The sequence below is a fragment of the Carica papaya genome, chromosome 1 (genome assembly GCF_054855325.1).
Source record: "Carica papaya isolate Zhongbai chromosome 1, ASM5485532v1, whole genome shotgun sequence".
In the NCBI taxonomy this organism is placed as follows: domain Eukaryota; kingdom Viridiplantae; phylum Streptophyta; class Magnoliopsida; order Brassicales; family Caricaceae; genus Carica; species Carica papaya.
The window spans coordinates 5139843-5159376 of record NC_142309.1 but is presented as its reverse complement, the minus strand read 5'-3'; the positions used below and the strand labels follow the sequence as shown (position 1 = coordinate 5159376).

Sequence of the window (19534 nt, the reverse complement as noted above, 5' to 3'; positions counted from 1 at the left end):
TATCTCAATATATATATATGTATATATTTGTATGTGTGTGTATATATATATATATATATTCAAACACAATAAAAAGCCAAGCCAGTCATGGATCACTATCACTTCTGCACTTGTTTTTTTATATCAAATACACATTAATTATTCAAATAAAATACATATGAAATATTCATCATTCAGTGTTCAGTTAATAATATTTTTCTCACAATGATGATGTCCTGTATATTTGATTGAAAAAATAGTGTTAATTTAACATAATGATGAATATATATGATGTGTATTTAATTTTTTTATAAAAAGTATGAAAAGCACTTGCTTACTTAATCCTTGATATTATATTCAAAGACAGACGTGGAAATTACCCTTCTAAAATATAAAAGTCACCCCCCATTGATACTTGAGAACCTGCTCCCATCTGCAAAGTCACAACTCGTTCCTTAATTCATTCTCGTCTGAGTCAAACAAGGCCAAAAACTTTTGGAAGTCCTAAAGTTAAATGCTTTTTATCCATAGTTTTAAAAATTTTTTTAATGAGTTGTCTCTAGGTTGCTCTTCACCGAACTGAAAGTCTGAAACTGCCGTTTCTTAGAGCCAGTTTCTCGTGCGCCCGGAGCTTTGAACTGGGAATAGAGTTGTTTGCAAAATGAGGATCCTGTCTCTCTGCTGTTTAGTTTTCTTGCTGCTGAGTTTATGTGCGGAATCGAGGTTCATGGTTTACAATACTTCACAGAGTATAGTTCCTGGGAAGCTCAATGTTCACTTGGTTCCTCACACCCATGACGATGTGGGTTGGTTAAAGACCGTCGATCAGTACTATGTTGGCTCAAACAACTCTATCCAGGTTTCTCTACTCTTCTTTCTCGATATCTCTTTCTGTACCAGCCTCACACAGAAGAGAAATTGGATTATTTCTTTTGGTAGAGTAAGTTTTGTTTTGGTTTTATGGTGTAGGGTGCTTGTGTGCAAAATGTGTTGGATTCACTTGTTCCTGCGCTGCTTGCTGACAAGAATAGGAAATTCGTTTATGTTGAAATGGCAAGTGTTCTAATCTTCACCTTTTTCTTTTAATTTTTATAATTATTAGTTCGTTGAACACCTCCCCCCCCCCCCAAACAAAAACAAAACTTGGCTGGTTGCTGGAAGTGAAGGGTATATATTTATATAGATGGAATCTCATAGATGATCTGGTAGTTTGATGGTGAAGAAATGAGAATTGAAATTGAACCAAAAGTGTCATAATTTCTTAATGACCGGAATGAGAAAGTTCAAACTCGAAGGACAGAGAGATATCTTCTTTTCTTCATCAAAATTCCAACATTCTTATTCCAATTCATTCTCTATGTTGCTCCTTTATAATGGTTACTGTTTGAATCCTCACCTTTTACTGTCATTTACTCTATAAATTTTGGCAAGAGCTGTTGGACGAGATGCTATTTGTTGGTGTTCTAAGATTTGTGTTATGTCAAGCATAATCGTTTTTTCAATAAAATGGTTTCTACTTGATAAATATGGAATTCTGGTGCCAATAAACTGGTATGATGAATAGATATGAGAGAGCTGACCTTAATAGATAAAAGCATCCCATCTCTTGACCTAAAACTTTAGAGTGGACTCTTTTTTATGGCAGATTGCTTCCTTTCAATTGCACGTGCATATGTTGTTTAAGAGTGAGCTGCTAAAGAGGGGTTAGCTTTTCTTAGGAGTACATGATTGATAGCTTTTAGTTGACAGGGCTCAACGCATGTGAAACTTTCAATTCAAAACTTCTCCTGTTTTGTTGTTATAAATCCAAGCTTTTGCTACCGCGATGCAGTCATATTCTAAGATTCTAAATCAATTGGCCATTACATGAGCTGACAGATTATTCTTAGCCTGACCATCTATAACTATTCATTTCCAGAAAATGTGTCTCTAACTTTTGGTCTTCCTTTATTAATGTAGGCATTTTTCCAGAGATGGTGGAGAGATCAGAGTGAAACAGTCCAGCGCATTGCGAAGGAGCTTGTCCGTTCAGGTCAACTAGAGCTCATGTAATGTGTTATATTTTACATATGTCTGAATTTTTCCCATCTCGCCCACAAATTTATGCATTGGGCTTCCTAAAATAATTTCGTTGTCTACTTGATGCACCTTTAAAATTAACCCATCTCCAGTAGCCTTGTTGCATAAGACATTCCTTCAATTTTAAGTTTGACTCTCTTTCTGCTCGCAGAAATGGTGGCATTTGCATGCATGATGAGGCAGTGCCACATTACATTGACATGATTGATCAGACAACTCTCGGACATCGATTTATTAAAACAGAGTTTGATGTGACTCCAAGAATTGGTTGGCAAATTGATCCTTTTGGACATTCTGCAGTGCAGGCTTACTTGTTAGGAGCAGAAGTAAACCCACTTTACCTTTAAATTCAAAACATCTCTTTCTTGAAATTCCTCTTTCCTTGTCCAACAATGAACTTTATTAAAGGACATGGGGTTCATCTTGTTGTAGGTTGGCTTTGACGCTTTCTTCTTTGGTCGGATAGATTACCAAGACAGAGAAAAGCGTAAGAGAGAGAAGAGCCTTGAAGTTGTCTGGCAGGGATCTAGGAGCCTCAGGTCCTCTGCACAGGTTAATGCGACAGATTATATTATTATACTTGGATGTTTTTATTTTGCGCATACACTTCATGTCAGTTGTTGCATTTAATGCATAATATCTTATATTCCTTATTAGCATTATCAATGGAGAAAATTTTTCTATTCTGAATAATTCTTAGCTTTGAGTTTTTTGTTACAGATTTTTGCGGGTGCCTTTCCTGCAAATTATGAACCTCCACCGGGTTTCTACTTTGAAGTTAATGATGCTTCCCCAATTGTGCAAGTAATCCGATGAAAGATTATCAATTTGGCTTCAGTATCCTGGGTGTGTCCTTTTTCATGTGATTAACTGGTTTCTTTCTTTATGAAGGATAATCCTGATTTGTTTGATTACAATGTCCATGACCGAGTTAATGATTTTGTTGCCGCGGCGCTGTCTCAGGTGAATGGAAAACAACTCATACAATGAATTTTTAGAAATTATTTTACGCATTTTATATCTACTGTTAAGATTGTTTATTTCCCGTCAAATAATTTTCAGATCTTTATTTTGTTGGAGAACTTCTGCTGCACTCAGGTCTACATGTTATTCTTTTTAAGAAATTTTATTGAGATGAGAGAAAAAAAAGTACAAATAAGGAGAATAAGTACCTTCCTCAAAGAATAAATCTGAGTACAAACATAGCAACAAAATAAATGAAAAAGTGGGCCTCTTAATGGCTAGGAATAATGATCTCCCAAGTTTGATGTAGGTTGGAAACCACAATATTAGAGTGCCTCCCGTGGGCTTTAGTCCATAAGGTGGCCAAAAAATCATTATATCAGTCATCGAATATCCTACAATTCCGACGAGCCATTTACTGCATAGACTTGAGAAAATTTCCCTTTGCTATATAGGTTTTGCTCTCTTTCTCCTCCCCCTGGATGGATGAGAGTAAGAAGCTTTCTACTGCTGGAGAAGCAACTGGATTCAGACCAAATAAGTTGAATCTTCTAATCTGTCTCGCAATAAACAAATATAGGGGAATGTGTTTCATCTGCTCTAAAGCACATGATACAAATATCTGTAGATAAGCACGGTGGGGGTGAGAAACTTGTAACATATTATTAGTATTGAGCCTTTGGTGCATGGCTGTTTATGAAACACCTTAACCTTCAAAGGAGCTTGAGCTTTTCCAAAATGCTTTGGCAATATGAAAGCGGCTAAAGAGAGGTTCTCTATGAGGTGATCAAAACAAAAATTTCCAAGAGTATAAGCCCAAGGGTTCCAATAACCAACAGCTAGTATCGGGTTGAGGTGATAGGATAATCGGTTCCAACAAACTAAGTAAATTTTTCATTTCAAGAGTCTTCCTATCGGATAGGGTAAGGGTAAACTGGCAGTTCAAAGTCAATATGTCCTTTGTGATCAAAATGAAACTTGAAACTGGGAGTTGTCTTGAGATGATAGGTTAAACAGCTGAGGAATCAGGTGGTAAATGATTGATCCCTATCCAAGTATCTTCTCAAAACTTCACTCTAACTCCATCTCCCACGTGAAGCGGGATACAAAAGAAAAAATAGATGGACTTGAGAGATTAATGTGCAGATACTTCAGTGAGAAATGGATCTTCCTGATAGAGCATCTGATTCGTCCCTACCACTCCTGTGGATACCGTTGACCACTCTATGCCACAAAGAGTTTGGTTTCATGGGAAGTGCTAAAATCATTTAGCCAATAAGGATAAGTCTTTGATCTAAGATTCCCAACACTCTCCTCCTATGAACTCTCGCATTGACAACACACCTCTCAACTACTAGATGGTCCTAGTCTCCTTCCTCTTACTCAAGAATTCTCCTCATTCGATCATCTAGTCTCTTCGCCATGAGTATCCTAAACAAGGACAAGAAGTAGAATAGAATACCGAAGAGGCAAACTTAGATAAAGGTATCCTTACCATCTCTCTTTCTGTCTCTAACTCTCAAGGCGTTTGGTCACTTGTTCTCCGCCGCCTCCCAAAAAGATCTACTTCTTGGGTTTCTACCAAGGGAACGTGTAGGTAAATCAGTGGCCAAGTTAACCTAGTACATCCTATGGACTCTACGAGTTACTTTGTAGTTTCCTCCTCATTAATTCCTATGACTACACTCTTAGCCAAATTTATTTTTAGTTTTGAGACATGTTCAAATGCTTAAATAATGATGAGCACATTCATGATTGGCCTATCATCATATTGCATATATGAAATTGTGTCAGACATCTATCCAATCCTTCCTATCACTAACCCCTTAACCATGTCTTCTTCATTGCTCCACTCAACATTCTACTCAAAATATCGACTACAAGAGAAAATACAAAAGGAGATAAGGGATCCCCCTGCCTAGTCCACTTAATGCCTGAAACATTTCCTGAGGTTTTCCATTCGTAATTGCCACAAACAAGAAAAGGATAGACACCCTTGTGTCCACCTTCTACATTTTGTCTTAAGTTCTTTACTCTTCATGACTCCATCTAAGAATCTCGAATAAGCCTTATTGTTGGCTTTCTTGAAATCCAACTTAAGGATCAATACTTTTACCTTAGACCTATGAATAGAGTTCATTACCTTGTTTTTAATTAGGGAGAGGCTTCTAGAATTTGTCTCTCTCCTATTAAAGCACTTTGGCTTAGTAAAATTGCATCATTCAATATGTCACTAAATCTTAAAGACAGTACCTTAGTGATAATTTATACGCACTTGCAATAAACTAAATAGGCGATAGTCGGAGACCTTTATAGACTTATCTTTTTTGGGGATTAAAGTAATGAATGCGGGTTCATACTCTTGCCTGCGTTGGCATTTAGATATACCTCCTCAAGCACTCTAATCAAGTCAGTTCTAGTAGTGTCCCGAGAACTCTTGAAGGGCCCTATGAAAAACCTATCTAACCTGGTAGCTTTATCACTATCTAAATCCCACAGGACCCTCACCTTTTTTCCTCCTCCTCAAAGGGTCTTTCTGACCACTCAGCCTCATTTCTACTAGTTGATGCCCACTCAATCCTTTCAAGGAATGACCTCTGAACCACCTTTTCTGAATACAACTTCCCATAGTATTGAGTGATCTCTCTAACTATGATATCTCCTATCCTTTCCAATACCTTAGATTCAAGTTCTAGTTCTTTGATCACACTCTTCCTTCTTTTTCTATTGACCACTCTATGATATAAGTGTGTATTGGTGACCCTCTCTTTAGCCTATTTAATCTTTACTTTGGTCTCCAACTTTTCTTTTTCATCAATAAAACTTCTTGTAGTTCGTCTTTTTAGATCAACTAGATGTTCCTTTTTCTTTTTAAAGATAGTGCACTCAACTACCATTATATCTAACTCCTTTATTTCCTCAAAAAAAAATTTCTTTTCTAAAACCCACATTCTCAACCACCCCCTTATTCCATGTTTTCAGTTGCTCCTTCAAGGACTTCAATTTTTGCATACATTTGTGACTCTCCCACCTACCTTCTATACCTTCTCACCACAACTCCTTCTCATCCCAAATTCCAGATGTTAGAGCAACATGCTCAAACTAGAAAAGGATGGACCCCATATAATACACTAGGATTCTAGAAAAATGTAGAATTGATCAGATATAGGCTGTGGACGATTTCCTATACCAGAGTAAGGAAGCTATTCCCGCAGCGCATAGAGATTAAAAACCAGCCTAGGCATGAGGAGACAGCTCCTTTCTATCTGTTGACCATGTAATTGACTATTTGCTAGTAGGACATCTCTCAACTCACATCATCTTAAAAAGCATTGAATGTTTCATCGATGTGGCCATCCAATTCCCCTCTAATTTCTCATGTTGAAACCTACATGCATTGTAATTGCCCTTCCCCAACCCAAAGACAACAAAAAGGGCTGGACAAGTTTGACAGGAAAGGAAGTTTATCCCAAAGCTAGGTTCTAAGCCTCCAACTAGCTGGCTCATACACATTAGCAATCCATCAACACTCCTCTTTTACATTGAGAAGCATTGACAATGAGAAAATTCATGCATCACCAGAACATCTTTTGGGATCATAGTGAATGAAGATCCCTCTTTTTAGTTTAAGGCATCTAGATGTCTTCAATAAGGAGACCTGTTATCTCCACTGTTATTTATTATTGCTACGAAAGTTTTGAAAAAATTATTGTTGAGAGATAGGGAGGTGGGTTTGTTCAAAGGACTTAAGGCAGGAGAAGGAGAGCTAACTGAGGAGGTTACCCATTTATTTTTCACAGATAACACCTTAGTGCTTTGTGAAGCTGACGAAGGTACACTACTTAACCTAAGATGTGTTTTACGTTGCTTTCAAGCACTTTCTAGTCTTAAGATCAACCTCACTAAATCTGAGCTGGTAAGACTAGGTGATGGGGGAACTTTTATGAGATTGGCAAAAGTTTTGGGATGTAAGGTGGTGAAACTTCATATTAACTACTATATGCCTTTGGGAGCAAAATACAAAGATACAAGAATGTGGAACTCTATTTTGGTAAGGTTTGAGAGGAGATTTGCTGAGTGGAAGAGAAATTTATAATCTAAATGTGGGTGTCTAACTCTCATTAAAAGTACGCTATCATGCCTTTCTTTATACTTTATGTCCCTTTTAACAACTTCTGTAAGTATTGCAAAGAAATCAAAAGCAATTCAATGCAAATTTCTAGAGTGATTCTGAGGAGAGAAGAAGATGTCATTTAGGGGGTGAGAAATGTTGAAAGATCTTTGCATCAGGCAGTTTGGGGTTAAGATGTGTAGTAGAAAAGAATCAGAGACTTCAAGTTAAGTGGATTAAAGGTTTATGGAAGAAAGCAAAATCCTATGGCGGATGGTTATTGAGGGAAATTTTGGTACAATTGATGGAGAGCTTATATTCCAAAGCGGTGACAAGACCGCATGGGACGGGGGTGTCAAAACATTATGCATTGGAGGGGATAGTTTTCATAAATGCATATAGTGGAGAGTTGATAATCGGGAGAGAACCAGTTTTTGGATATATCCTTGGCTCAGGGAGGAAGCCTAGGAGCCAAATTTTTGCGGATTTTTGCGACTGAACAATACAAAGATATTTTAGTCAAGGAGTCATATAGAGAATTTGGGGAAGCAAAGGAGTGGCATGGAGAGGTACTGAGAAATCCTAACAATTGAGAAATAAATGATTATGAATCTCTCTTGAGGTAACCATCTTCATATCTTTCAATGAGAGTGATGATTAACCTATTTGGATCCTCAACCCAATAGGAACGTTTACAGTTGGGTCCTATAAATATTTGGTTAAGAATGACTCGTTGGAAAGTGAATGAAGTTCCCTTTTTCAGTAAATTTGAAAAGTGAAAGCTCCTTCCAGGATTGCTTTCTTCGTTTGTGAAGTAGGACGTGAATGTCTTTTTACCATTGACAAGTGGATGAGAAAGGAAAAAATTTAGGTGAAGAGGGTGGAGGAGACTTTTGACCATATTTTACTATAATATCCCCCAACGTATGATTTATAGTGTATAACGTATGGGTTGTTGGGAATTATCTAGGTAATGGCGAGTATATAAGAGAGTAGATATGGACATGGAAAGTGTCAGTGGTCGAGAGAAACATTTGGGTCACATTGTCCTTGTAATCTTTTGGGTGGTGTGGAGAAAAAGTGGAAGAGGATTTCGATAGGTTTAAAGTTAGATGGTTTCAAACCCTAAGTGTTTTCTTCATGAGTAACCTTTTTTACTCTATGGAAGATTCAAAAAACCTTATTAATATCTTGTTGACAAGTAAATATTTTTTGTATATTGGTTAACCCCTTGGTCTTGTAATTAACGATACATTCTGTATTTTTTATTTAAGAAAAAATTGATAATGAGAAAACCCCTCTACTATATCCATTCGAGTTACAAGTCGAGTGTCTCGTTGATTAACATTCCCCTCGATGCCCCTACTAATGGGAGGACTGCCCATTCTTTAAATCAGCACTCTCATACGGTATGAACTAGCAAGCAATTGACCTCTTTTTTATCATTTCCTGTAACAACACTATGTCCGGAGTTACCCTCAAAATAATCTCTTTTATCTATTTTCTTTTCAATGCATTGCCTATGCTATTAACATTCGAGCTAACCAGTCTCATGTATAACCAGTTCACAACCTTTTTTTCCTTAATCCAAACATCTCCTCTTTATGCTATTTTCCTAATCTCTAGTACCACCTGTTTTTCCTGTGGACATATGCCTTAGGCGGTACCGTCACCCTCACTTCCTTTCCCATATCACCCATAAAGCTAAAGTACAATTTGTTCATGTGGTTGTTTGGATTTTCCTGATCAAGGTTGTTTGGGTTCATGACATTACTGTATTCTCTTGATTTACAGGTTGAAAACCATATTCATGTTTGCTTGGGGATCGGGTAATATACCTTTGCCTATTAGTTCCATACTCTCATCGGTTTTTATAAGTGAATATAAAAAAAGGTAAGTTAGGAGAAAGTATGAAGGTAGAACAGTTACCAGGAGACTCTAGGTCTCAAGTATCCATTCGAGCATTTATCTAACTCACCATTTATCTCCAGCTTAGCACTCTGAGAATACTGTTCATCTATGCCCTTACCTTGCCACATCTCTGATTTATTATCTGTAAACATATACTTTTGGTCTTTATTATCTGATCTTTTATAGATTCCTTCTAATGGATGGTCCCTTGGTGCTTTTAAATATTACACTTTTGTCACCTCGAAAAGAAAATCCTGTGGTTAAAGCAAGAAAGGACATGATTCTTTTTATATATAGGAACACATGTTAATAGAACTGTTAGAATACCCATGGAGCAAAAGCTTTCAGGAAACTAGTAATGAATTTGATCTCATTTAGTTGTTTTTGAATCACGAATAGTTAGTGTTGTGCTCAAATTCTTCCACTCGATAAATGTTGCCCTCCTTTTGGACTTCATGGGAAGAACCATGCCATGATCACTTGTGCTTCATTATGGCGTATCACAATCTTCATGAATATGTTCCTCATGTATCAAATCTAAAGTCCACCCTGATCTCAGAAATTTGTTAAAGTTTCAACTGATATAACAACCACATGTTATTCTGGATTTCATTGTTGCTTTTTTTGATTAAATTTTTTATATTGGTTATAGAAGCCAGCATTACTTTTTTCTTACAGAAGACCTCTTTTAGGGTTGCTAATATGAATTGGTTTGTTCACAGGGCAACATTACTAGAACCAATCACATAATGTGGACGATGGGAACAGATTTTAAGTATCAATATGCACATACATGGTTCAGAAATATGGACAAGCTCATTCATTACGTGAACCTGGTAATTTTGCTCAAACCAGTGTGCATTTTTCTTGTGCTGGTTTTAAACATGATTACCATACCAACAGCGTTTAAAGTCCAGGAATTCCTTAAAAAAATTAAGTTTTTTGACAGTTTGAAGGCTGAGCAGGAAATTTCTATCACCAACGGAGATTATATCGTCAAGGTTGACTAATGAGTATATCCACATATTTGTCGTGAAATTGTCACTAAAAGTTGATTGTGATAAGATAGAGGTGTTTTGAGGGTTGAGGTGGTTCAACTAGATTTTTATTTTCAGTTTGGACTTCATTGTCACTTCTGTCAATGCATTCTTCTATACATGATGTGGTTAAATTGGATTTGATTGTATATTTTCTCACGACATGACCCATTCCTCTACCCATAATGGTATCTAAGTGGCGTCTTTTCTGAATGATTTTCATTTTTATGCTTTTAGGATGGACGTGTCAATGCCCTTTACTCCACTCCTTCCATATATACTGATGCAAAATATGCTGAAACAAAATCTTGGCCCCTCAAGACTGATGACTTCTTCCCGTAAGTTCAATTTCTTACTGCTTCACATTTTGTTTGCTTTTTTTTATCTCAGCTCAGAAATTGACACAGTTGTGATTACAGTTATGCAGATCGTGCAAATGCATACTGGACCGGATACTTTACAAGCAGGCCAGCTATTAAAGGCTATGTCCGTACACTGAGCAGCTATTACTTGGTATTATTCTTCAAACATTTTAAGTGTATATGTATAATCAAACAATCAAAGTCTAACGGCAGTTTTTGGTTATAGTAACTGTGTTCACAATTCATGTGCATTGTGCGCATGTTGATTTATATGCATGTATTTTTTACATGGTTAGGCAGCAAGACAACTGGAATTTTTCAGAGGGAGAAGTGAAACTGGTCCTAATACAGATTCACTGGCAGATGCTTTAGCAATTGCTCAACATCATGATGCAGTGACTGGCACGGAAAAGCAACATGTGGCTAATGATTATGCAAAAAGACTATCAATAGGCTATGTGGAGGTACATATTAAGTTCTTAAGATTTGTTTTCTTTGTTTATGTTAGGATATAAATAATAGAGTTGAAGGTCTTTTTCCAGCTTAAATCTTTGGGAGTGATTGGTCACTTAACTAAATTATTTCGTATCTTATCAAATTAAGGAGTCCTGGGTATACCATCTGAACGCTTATCCGATTCTATTATCATTCACCTATTTGTTGCACACAATTGAACATTTGTGCATGATCGAGACTCATGGTCAGCTATAAACACTGATATTGGATTTTTCTATTAGTTTAAGCTTTGAGGAGAATTAGCTAGCTGACCAAATTATTTCACTATTTTAATTTTATTCATTTTTTTTATTCTTTGTGCAGGCAGAAAAAGTAGTTTCATCTTCACTTGCCTGCTTGGGTAATTCTGTGCCGCCTACTGGCTGTGAGGAACCAACTACAAATCTTCAACAGGCAAGACTATGTGTTTACTTAATTTTGCAACTCGATTTGCTTTTTTGCTTTAATAGCTTCAAGTTTATGCAATCCTTACAATGGATGAACATGTCAGCTGCAGCATCCTTATCAGTAATAGCCATTAACCATCTTCTGAACACTTTATAGAGTGGATGGCTCTTGCCTTTCATTATATTGTCCGTTCTCTGCATTAATCTAGTTTTAGTATTCTGAATCTGAACTTCAGGTTTTTACATGCATGCTTTTTATGTTAATTTATGAATGATTATACTTAAACTTTCTAGAGATCTGTCTTAAGAGTCTACTAGAAACTTTAGAGCAATAAGATTGTTAAATTGGAAGTTCATGATTTTAACAGCTTATAATACCTACAATTTTTATACATATCTTGTATCCAGTTTTTCTTAATCTTTCCCCTCTACATCGAGTTTTACTTAACAGAATATTGAATTAATGCAATATTTCAATATCAGAAGGGAAAAAATTTGCCTGAACTGTCTACCTCAGTTCATGTGATGTCCCTATGTGGGCCTTCATGGTAGATGTTAGACAACTTGTTTGCCAAATTACAAGGCCGTATTACTATTCACCTTGCGAATAAAAGGAGAGAAAAAAAAATTGACCGAAACATTGCTTTTTTCTATTGAGAGTTGCACTTTTGCCATTCTGGACCTATTTTACTGCCGAAATTGTTTAATTTTTTTATAATGAAATTGTCAAAATGAAAAAGGCATGGGTAGGTTGTGCTATTCTGAAACTTTACAGGTTTGAGATTGTTAAATTGGAAGTTTTTGTGATTTCACAGCTTACAATGCCAACAAATCATCATTTACAGATGTCTCTTATCTAGTTATTGTTAATCTATTTCTCCTTTATGTCAGTATTGTATACACCAGAATATCTGGTTATTCTTAATCTAACTTAATGTTAGGAGTTAGACTCCTTGTTAACAAAACTATAATGCCCCATTTTTCTCGGCCGTACACAAAAAGTGAATGGAAAAAAATCAACTGAATTTTCCTTTCTGGACCTATTTTGTTATCCTAAATTATTTACTTTTTGGAGAATTTCTTGTCAAAGTGCAATGACATAGATAGGTTGTGCTATTCTAAAACTTTTTCTTATGATGTTATTCTCAATGTTATTGGTGATAACAAAAAGACTTAACCAATTTATGAATTTGGCTTGCAAGAGATATATTAGAGGTTTCCTTCTCGATTTTCATATGAATTTCAAGGTAAAAGGAAGTGTGACTGAACAGTTTTTCTTTCTTTTCTCAGTGCCCGCTTCTGAATATAACTTACTGTCCTGCATCAGAAATTGACTTGTCTCAAGGGAAAAACTTGGTAAAGATTGTTAACAAAAAATAATAGATTATATCAATTCCTATAAGCTTAAACTTTTGAGATAATGGGTTCTATTGAAAACTTTGTCCTTTTGGGATAATCAGTTCAATATATTTTATATAGATTGAACCGATTATCCCGAAAACTTAAGCTTATAGGAATCAGACAATCTCTTATTTATATGTTAACAAGGATGATACTTCCTGTACTTGTTTTTTTAGCTTGTGCCTAGATATAAGCTTCCCATCTGTGTAATTTGTAACTTTTTGGCTTCTTCTTTGTAGATTATCTTGGTCTATAATTCTCTGGGATGGAAGAGAAAGGATGTGGTTCGCATTCCTGTGAGTTACCTCTCTTCTATACTCTTCAACCACTTTGTTTTGCATGTAGAAAGACATTATATGTTAATCTTTAATAAAACATTTTAATCTTTGTAGTCGCTTGGTATTGTAATTATCATGTGCATACAACTCATTTAGCTCTCAATAACAAAATGATGATGCTGAATTTGTTCGTGCATTGTAACATGACCATGGAAATAGATTCAACTGCTCAGTTTTGATATATATGCTCCCTCATAACATTTTGTAGGTTGTCAATGAAGATGTTACAGTTCATGATTCTAAGGGAAGACAAGTTGAGTCACAGCTTATTCCAGTTGCTGATGCCTATGCAGGCTTAAGGAGCTTTTATATTAAGGCATACTTAGATAGAACACCAGCTAGTCTACCTAAATATTGGCTTGCATTTTCGGTCTCTGTACCACCTCTTGGCTTCAGCACTTATACCATATCAAGTGCTAAAAGGGCAGGTTTGCTCCTCATGTTCTGTACTTACCGACCTCAATAATTTTGTCAGTAACAAATAAGTATTTCATTTCTTAACCTATAATAAGTTTGTCATTCCTGTGTTTACCTTCTGATTATAGGTGTTCCTTCAGTTAAATCATCTGTATACAGATCCCGAAGGGGTGGAAAATCAATTGAAGTTGGTCATGGAAATTTAAAACTCACTCTTTCAACAGAGCAAGGAGAAGCTATCAACTATGTCAATAATAGAAGCTTGGTATGTTATGCATTATCAAATATGTCAATAACAGAAGCTTGGTATGTAATCCACCTTACTGTTGAAATGCTACTGTCTGCATTATGCTTTTTTCCTTGACCATCAATTGCAATGTGAGACTTCAACCATTATTATATCAGTTGTGCTAACTTTTAGTAATATTTTTCTTTGCTATAAAACCTCCATATTGAATGACAATAATACTAATAAATAGATGTGGAGAAATTGACAGCAGAGCTAATGCATTTTGTTAAACTTTTGAAGGTCAAGGACTCAGTCAAACTATCATACAATTTTTACCGTGGATATAAAGGAAGTCAAAATGATACTCAGGTAGACAGAGAATTTTCTTATTCTCTTACGTGTATTGCAGATGAATTTTCGTTATTCTAAACTTGTGAAAATGACTAGATATTATGCTTTATTTAAAAGTTTCTAACTGGTTACGAATTTTTATAATTCCAAATTTTGTAAAATAACCCTTTCCTGAGTCCTCTGTATTTTTTGGGTATTTTTTCTAGAACTCAGGGGCATATATTTTCCGACCAAATGGAAGTGTTGTCATAAATCGAGATGAACAGGTGAGTAATGATTCCTATTTAGCAACAACTCTGACATAGATATAAGTATTGCAGTTGCATTTTTAAAATTTTATTTTAAATCTCAGATTCCGTTGACTATTGTCCGTGGGCAACTAATAGATGAGGTGCATCAACGGATCAATCCTTGGATATTTCAGGTGCCTTACTCGTCATGTGGTAGTTAGAAGTATATTGTGGTTTCCATGTCATGCAGACTTCTTTATTCTGTTCACTAAAAAGCAACTTCATTTAAACACACAAATTCAATTTAGAAATAAGTTCTGTTAACATCTTTCGAGGAATGTGTTTGCAGTGCATTTGTATGGTTATCTTTGGGACTTAGAGACCTGAAATTAAATAGAAGTTCTAAAATGAAATGGCTTTCTTTATTTCAAAAAAAATGAAATTTTTTACTGGTCTCTTTTTATTACTTCCAGAAATGATAAGAAAAGGTATCAATGAACAATCATACAGAGACTTTTATGATATTGTTGTTAAGAAAGCAGGAAAAGAACAAAAGACAAGAAGTACCATGTTCAAATTTGCACTAGAGATTCATCGTTTACTGATGCCAATAATGTGAGATGAAATGCATGCAGATATGGAGGCTTTACAAGGAGAGAGAGCATGTTGAAATGGAGTTTATTGTAAGCTTGCCCACTAGCTGCTTGAAAGCTATCCATACCTTAGTTTGATTACTAGTTATGCTTTTTCAACATAAGAAGTTTCTACTCTTTTTGACTGCTTGTATATATCAGGTTGGGCCCATACCAATTGAAGATGGCATTGGTAAGGAAGTTGCCACTCAAATTACAAGTTCTATTAAAAACAACAAAACATTCTACACAGATTCTAATGGACGCGATTTTATCAAAAGGGTATGTAATATATGTAACACATTTCAAATTATGAAGTCTGATAGTTTTGGATCCTGAATCCCTGATATGTTATATTGATGTATCAATAAGTTGTATCTATCTTCTTCATGTTACCAGAAGCAAAAACAAACAATCTTCACTGGAAGTCATGAATTAGCAGGAAATAAAATTTTCTATCTAGAAGTTGTTCTTTATTGGTATTGAGTACGAGACATTTGGTTAGACGTTTTTCTGGGTATAAGCTGGTTTGACCAGAAAATAAATCATGGAGGTGTTTTTTTTTTTGGAAAAATTGATGAGCTTATAAGTAAAGAAAAAAATGTTCCTGAGAGGAGATTGTATAAAAACCTGATTCTTTGAGTTGATGTTTATTTTTGAAATGTTATTTTACCCAAAAGCAGAATATTCTTTTATACAAGGCACAAGTGGGTGTCATTTATGAAGAAGACTTAGAGATGTATCCAATTAACAATTTATCTTTTTTGCAGATTCGTGACTATAGACAGGATTGGAAACTTGAAGTCAACGAACCAGTTGCTGGAAATTATTACCCTGTATGTTTTTCCCCCTCCACTTTCTTGTATCTGTTGTCCAAGTAGAGAATATGAGAAAGAGTTGCTGATTTCCTTACAGCTAATTCTATGAGAAAGAGTTCTCTTGGTGAACTATAGATTACCGTTGCAATATAGTGGTCTATGACTATGACATTGAAGGGATAGACTTGAATTTGTTAGGGGAAAAGTTTGTGTTTCTTGTCATGAATCCATTCTGTATTTCAAAAGCTGAACCTCCATGTTCTGCATATAAGTTGATGGATGTTGATTGTCTGCTGCCATTATTTAAGGTGATAAAATTGACAGCTAAAGGAGAATTGTGATTATTCTGTTGTAAGATTTTGTTGCTTTTGGTTTCCTGTTCATGCTTTCCTAATTGGATATGGCATTTTCAAATATTAGTTAATAAATTTTCATTTGAATATCAATGAGAATACCCCACCACTGGCTTCACTTATATTATCATATTGTTTACTCAGATTAATCTCGGAATATATATGCAAGATGGTAGTAAAGAATTTTCAATTTTGGTGGATCGGGCAGTTGGAGGAACCAGCATAGTCGATGGTCAAATAGAGCTCATGCTCCACAGGTAACCTTTTTAATTTACCTTCTATCTTGAACTCTCACGCAACTGCTTTTAGAGTAGCCGTAATAACTTAATATGATGAAGCTCATAAGTTTCATATAGGAAGATGTTTGTCCTTATAGCATAACAATGATGTTAATGATTTAAACCACTAGTTGTCTTGATTGTAACTGAGGTTCTTTCGGTCATATAGGAGGTTGCTTCTTGATGATTCTCGAGGTGTTGCAGAGGCTCTAAATGAAACAGTCTGTGTCCTTGTCGATTGCAAAGGACTAACAGTAAGTAGATCTCACCTCTACTTCAAAAGCTGTTCAGTATAGACGAGATTTTCTTTTTCTCCTTTTCTTTCTGGATCATATTGGGAAGTTTTCTTCCAGCTCCTCATTGTAGTTCAGTAGGTTAATTTCCTTGGTTTCTTACAAATACATAGCAGGTATCACTGATCATCAGTGTCTTAGCAGATGCCATAGTTTCATCCCTTATAGGCTTCTAAATGTCAGATGTCTTTTTTTTTTAATTTTTTGTTTTGATCAATTGAAAGCGGAGGCTTCAGGAGCTAAAGCTACATAAATAGAAAATCTGCAATTGCTGCTTTTAAGTTCTTAAAGTTATCTCTTGCCTACAAGTCATGACTGAAATCTACTCTGGCACGAAAAATATCATAACGTGTTAATATAGATCTTTTGAGTCTGAGGCTGTTAGTATCTTCTATATATCCAAAAGCAAAAAGGTTGACATGTCTTCCTAACATACTGGAACTTCTACAGATCCAAGGAAAATACTACTTCAGAATTGATGCCCTGGGAGAAGGTGCTAAGTGGCGTCGTTCCTTTGGCCAAGAGATATATTCACCCCTTCTGTTGGCCATTGCTGAACAGGTGGTAGAATTTTGGGAAAAGAAAAACAACCAACAAGTGTGTTTACTTTAGCCATGTTATTGGCTACTTAACGGGAAATTTCTTGTTCCAGGATGCTGATAATTGGATGAAGTCTCATGTTGCCACTTTCTCGGGAATTGATTCATCCTATAGTTTACCTGATAATGTTGCTATTATTACTCTCCAGGTACTGTTTTAGGCATTGCCATATTCTCTTTCCAATCATACGTTCAAATTAATTACATATGGTCTTCTGGGTGAGATTATAGACAGGAATGACAAGGAATCTTTTGAAATCTCAAACCTCGTAGAAATGTTGCCAAAACATAACTTACCAGCTTCTGAAAATTACCTTCTTTTTTCTCTTATAATGTTTCTTGCCTTTTTTTGAATTATGCAGAAACTTGATGATGGAAAAGTCCTCCTCCGGTTGGCACATCTATACGAGGTGCCTTTTTTCTTTTACTATATTAAATCATTTAAAGTGCATCTTTTTGTAAGCTTCAAGTACGTTGTTTATTATCTCCATAATACTTTACTAACAGTTCTGAATTTGTCTCCCTCACCATATAGTCCACCATTAACATCCTCAATGTACTTGGTTGCATGAGAATTAATTGCTGGGAAAAATACTGCTGTTAGTTTGCTGATATTTTGAAGTAGTCCTCACTCCTCTTCTCTCTTCCTTCTCTGTTTCAGAGCTTCTAATCGTTTTTCTGTTTGAATTCTTGGAATTATGCAAAGGTTGGAGAAGACAAGGATCTTTCTGAAATAACAAAGGTAGAACTAAAGAAGCTATTCCCAGGCAAGAAGGTAGAAGAAGCTGAGTTTGAGACAACAAATTGAATCTTTCTAAATGACCTCTCCATTTGGTTACCTTAAATGATTCATGGCCTTGTTGTTGTGTGTCCCAGATAGATGAAGTGAAAGAGATGAGCTTATCTGCCAACCAAGAAAGGGTGGAAATGGAGAAGAAGAGACTTGTTTGGGAAGTTGAAGGCTCATCCACAGAGGAATCCAAGGTGGTGCGAGGTGGACCTATTGATCCAGAAAAACTGGTCGTAGAACTTGCCCCAATGGAAATCCGAACCTTCATCATTGATTTTGATGAAGATGCATACAATCAGCAGATAGCCGATGCATGAAGTTCGATTTGATTCTTGCTTATTTTAGGAGGCATAAGCTTGAGCTCACTAGTGCTCCACTGCTCTGCCTTCAATTATGGATCATTCTTGTATATAGTCTTGGAACTCAGTCCTCAAACTAATACTTGAGTTGAGTAAAATACAATAATAATAATAAGTTGGAACTTTTTTAATTCCCTTAAATTTTTGAAATAATTGATTATTTACTTTATATTGTATAAATAGTATATCAATATACGGAAGATAATTAATTTATAAATTTTGCATAATATCAAAAGTTAACAAGCATTTTCTCTCAACTCGTACTGTAAGCAAAACTCTCTGAATCTTTCTCGGATGCTTCGTTTTGGTTATTTATAAGTCGAAGAGAAAATTTAAAAATAAATAATTCATGAATTGAACAGTACGATTCTATTTTCGATACTTATGTCGGTTTTATTTCTTTTATTTGCCGGAACCATAGGGAATTTTTTTCAATTAAGAAAGATTAAAATTTTGATATATTATCAAACTTTTTACATCAAAATTCAAATGATTTTGTAGATTGGTATGAATTTTTTAAAAATGCAACCTTTTCAGTCAGTATAGCTTTTTTCGGAATATTTATAGCATTTTTTTTATTTAAGCCTTCTTATTTATTTTTTCAGAATTTAAAATTATCTAATTTTGTAATTGAATAAAAAAATATAAAAATATTTTCTGATAATTTTATTATAATAGATCGGAGATATATACACAAATAGAAGGATATATATATATAAAGTAAGTAACATAAATTTACTTATCAATCTGCTACGTCAATATATATATATATATATATATAGAAAGTTAATTATCTATAATTATACTATTATACAAAAAATATATATATGTTGTAACCCCGTAAAGAATTCATTTACAAAAAAGAATCGTAAGAGAATTCTGTTATAATAATTATTTTATTTTATTTATTTTTTATTTTTTATAGAATTAAATTTTAATAAATTTAATATACTTATTCCATTTAAATAAAATAGAAAACACTTGCAATAATCCTTTTCGATGTTTTTTTTTTATTTTTTATTTTTAATTTTCAATTTTAATTAGATAAAATAATTTAATTTCTAAAAATAAGAATAAGAAGTCTCGTTGGAACATGTGGCAG

At 34.9% G+C, this 19534-nt stretch overlaps 1 protein-coding gene across 1 annotated transcript; it reads left to right on the top strand.

Annotated features, from left to right (window-relative positions):
• The first annotated feature begins 362 nt into the window (after nucleotides 1-362).
• On the top strand, nucleotides 363-18563 carry LOC110813017 (putative alpha-mannosidase At5g13980). The gene is made up of 29 exons (XM_088216092.1): nucleotides 363-838; nucleotides 949-1032; nucleotides 1939-2027; nucleotides 2210-2384; nucleotides 2491-2610; nucleotides 2779-2862; nucleotides 2950-3021; nucleotides 9766-9879; nucleotides 10318-10418; nucleotides 10500-10593; nucleotides 10739-10906; nucleotides 11262-11351; nucleotides 12635-12700; nucleotides 12985-13041; nucleotides 13292-13511; nucleotides 13629-13765; nucleotides 14030-14098; nucleotides 14287-14346; nucleotides 14433-14504; nucleotides 14946-14993; nucleotides 15105-15224; nucleotides 15713-15778; nucleotides 16258-16370; nucleotides 16561-16645; nucleotides 17135-17245; nucleotides 17337-17432; nucleotides 17646-17693; nucleotides 17990-18058; nucleotides 18160-18563. The coding sequence occupies exons 1-29, from the start codon at nucleotides 641-643 to the stop codon at nucleotides 18388-18390; spliced, it is 3057 nt and encodes a 1018-aa protein (XP_088072218.1). The 5' UTR covers nucleotides 363-640; the 3' UTR covers nucleotides 18391-18563.
• The last annotated feature ends 971 nt before the right edge of the window (nucleotides 18564-19534 follow it).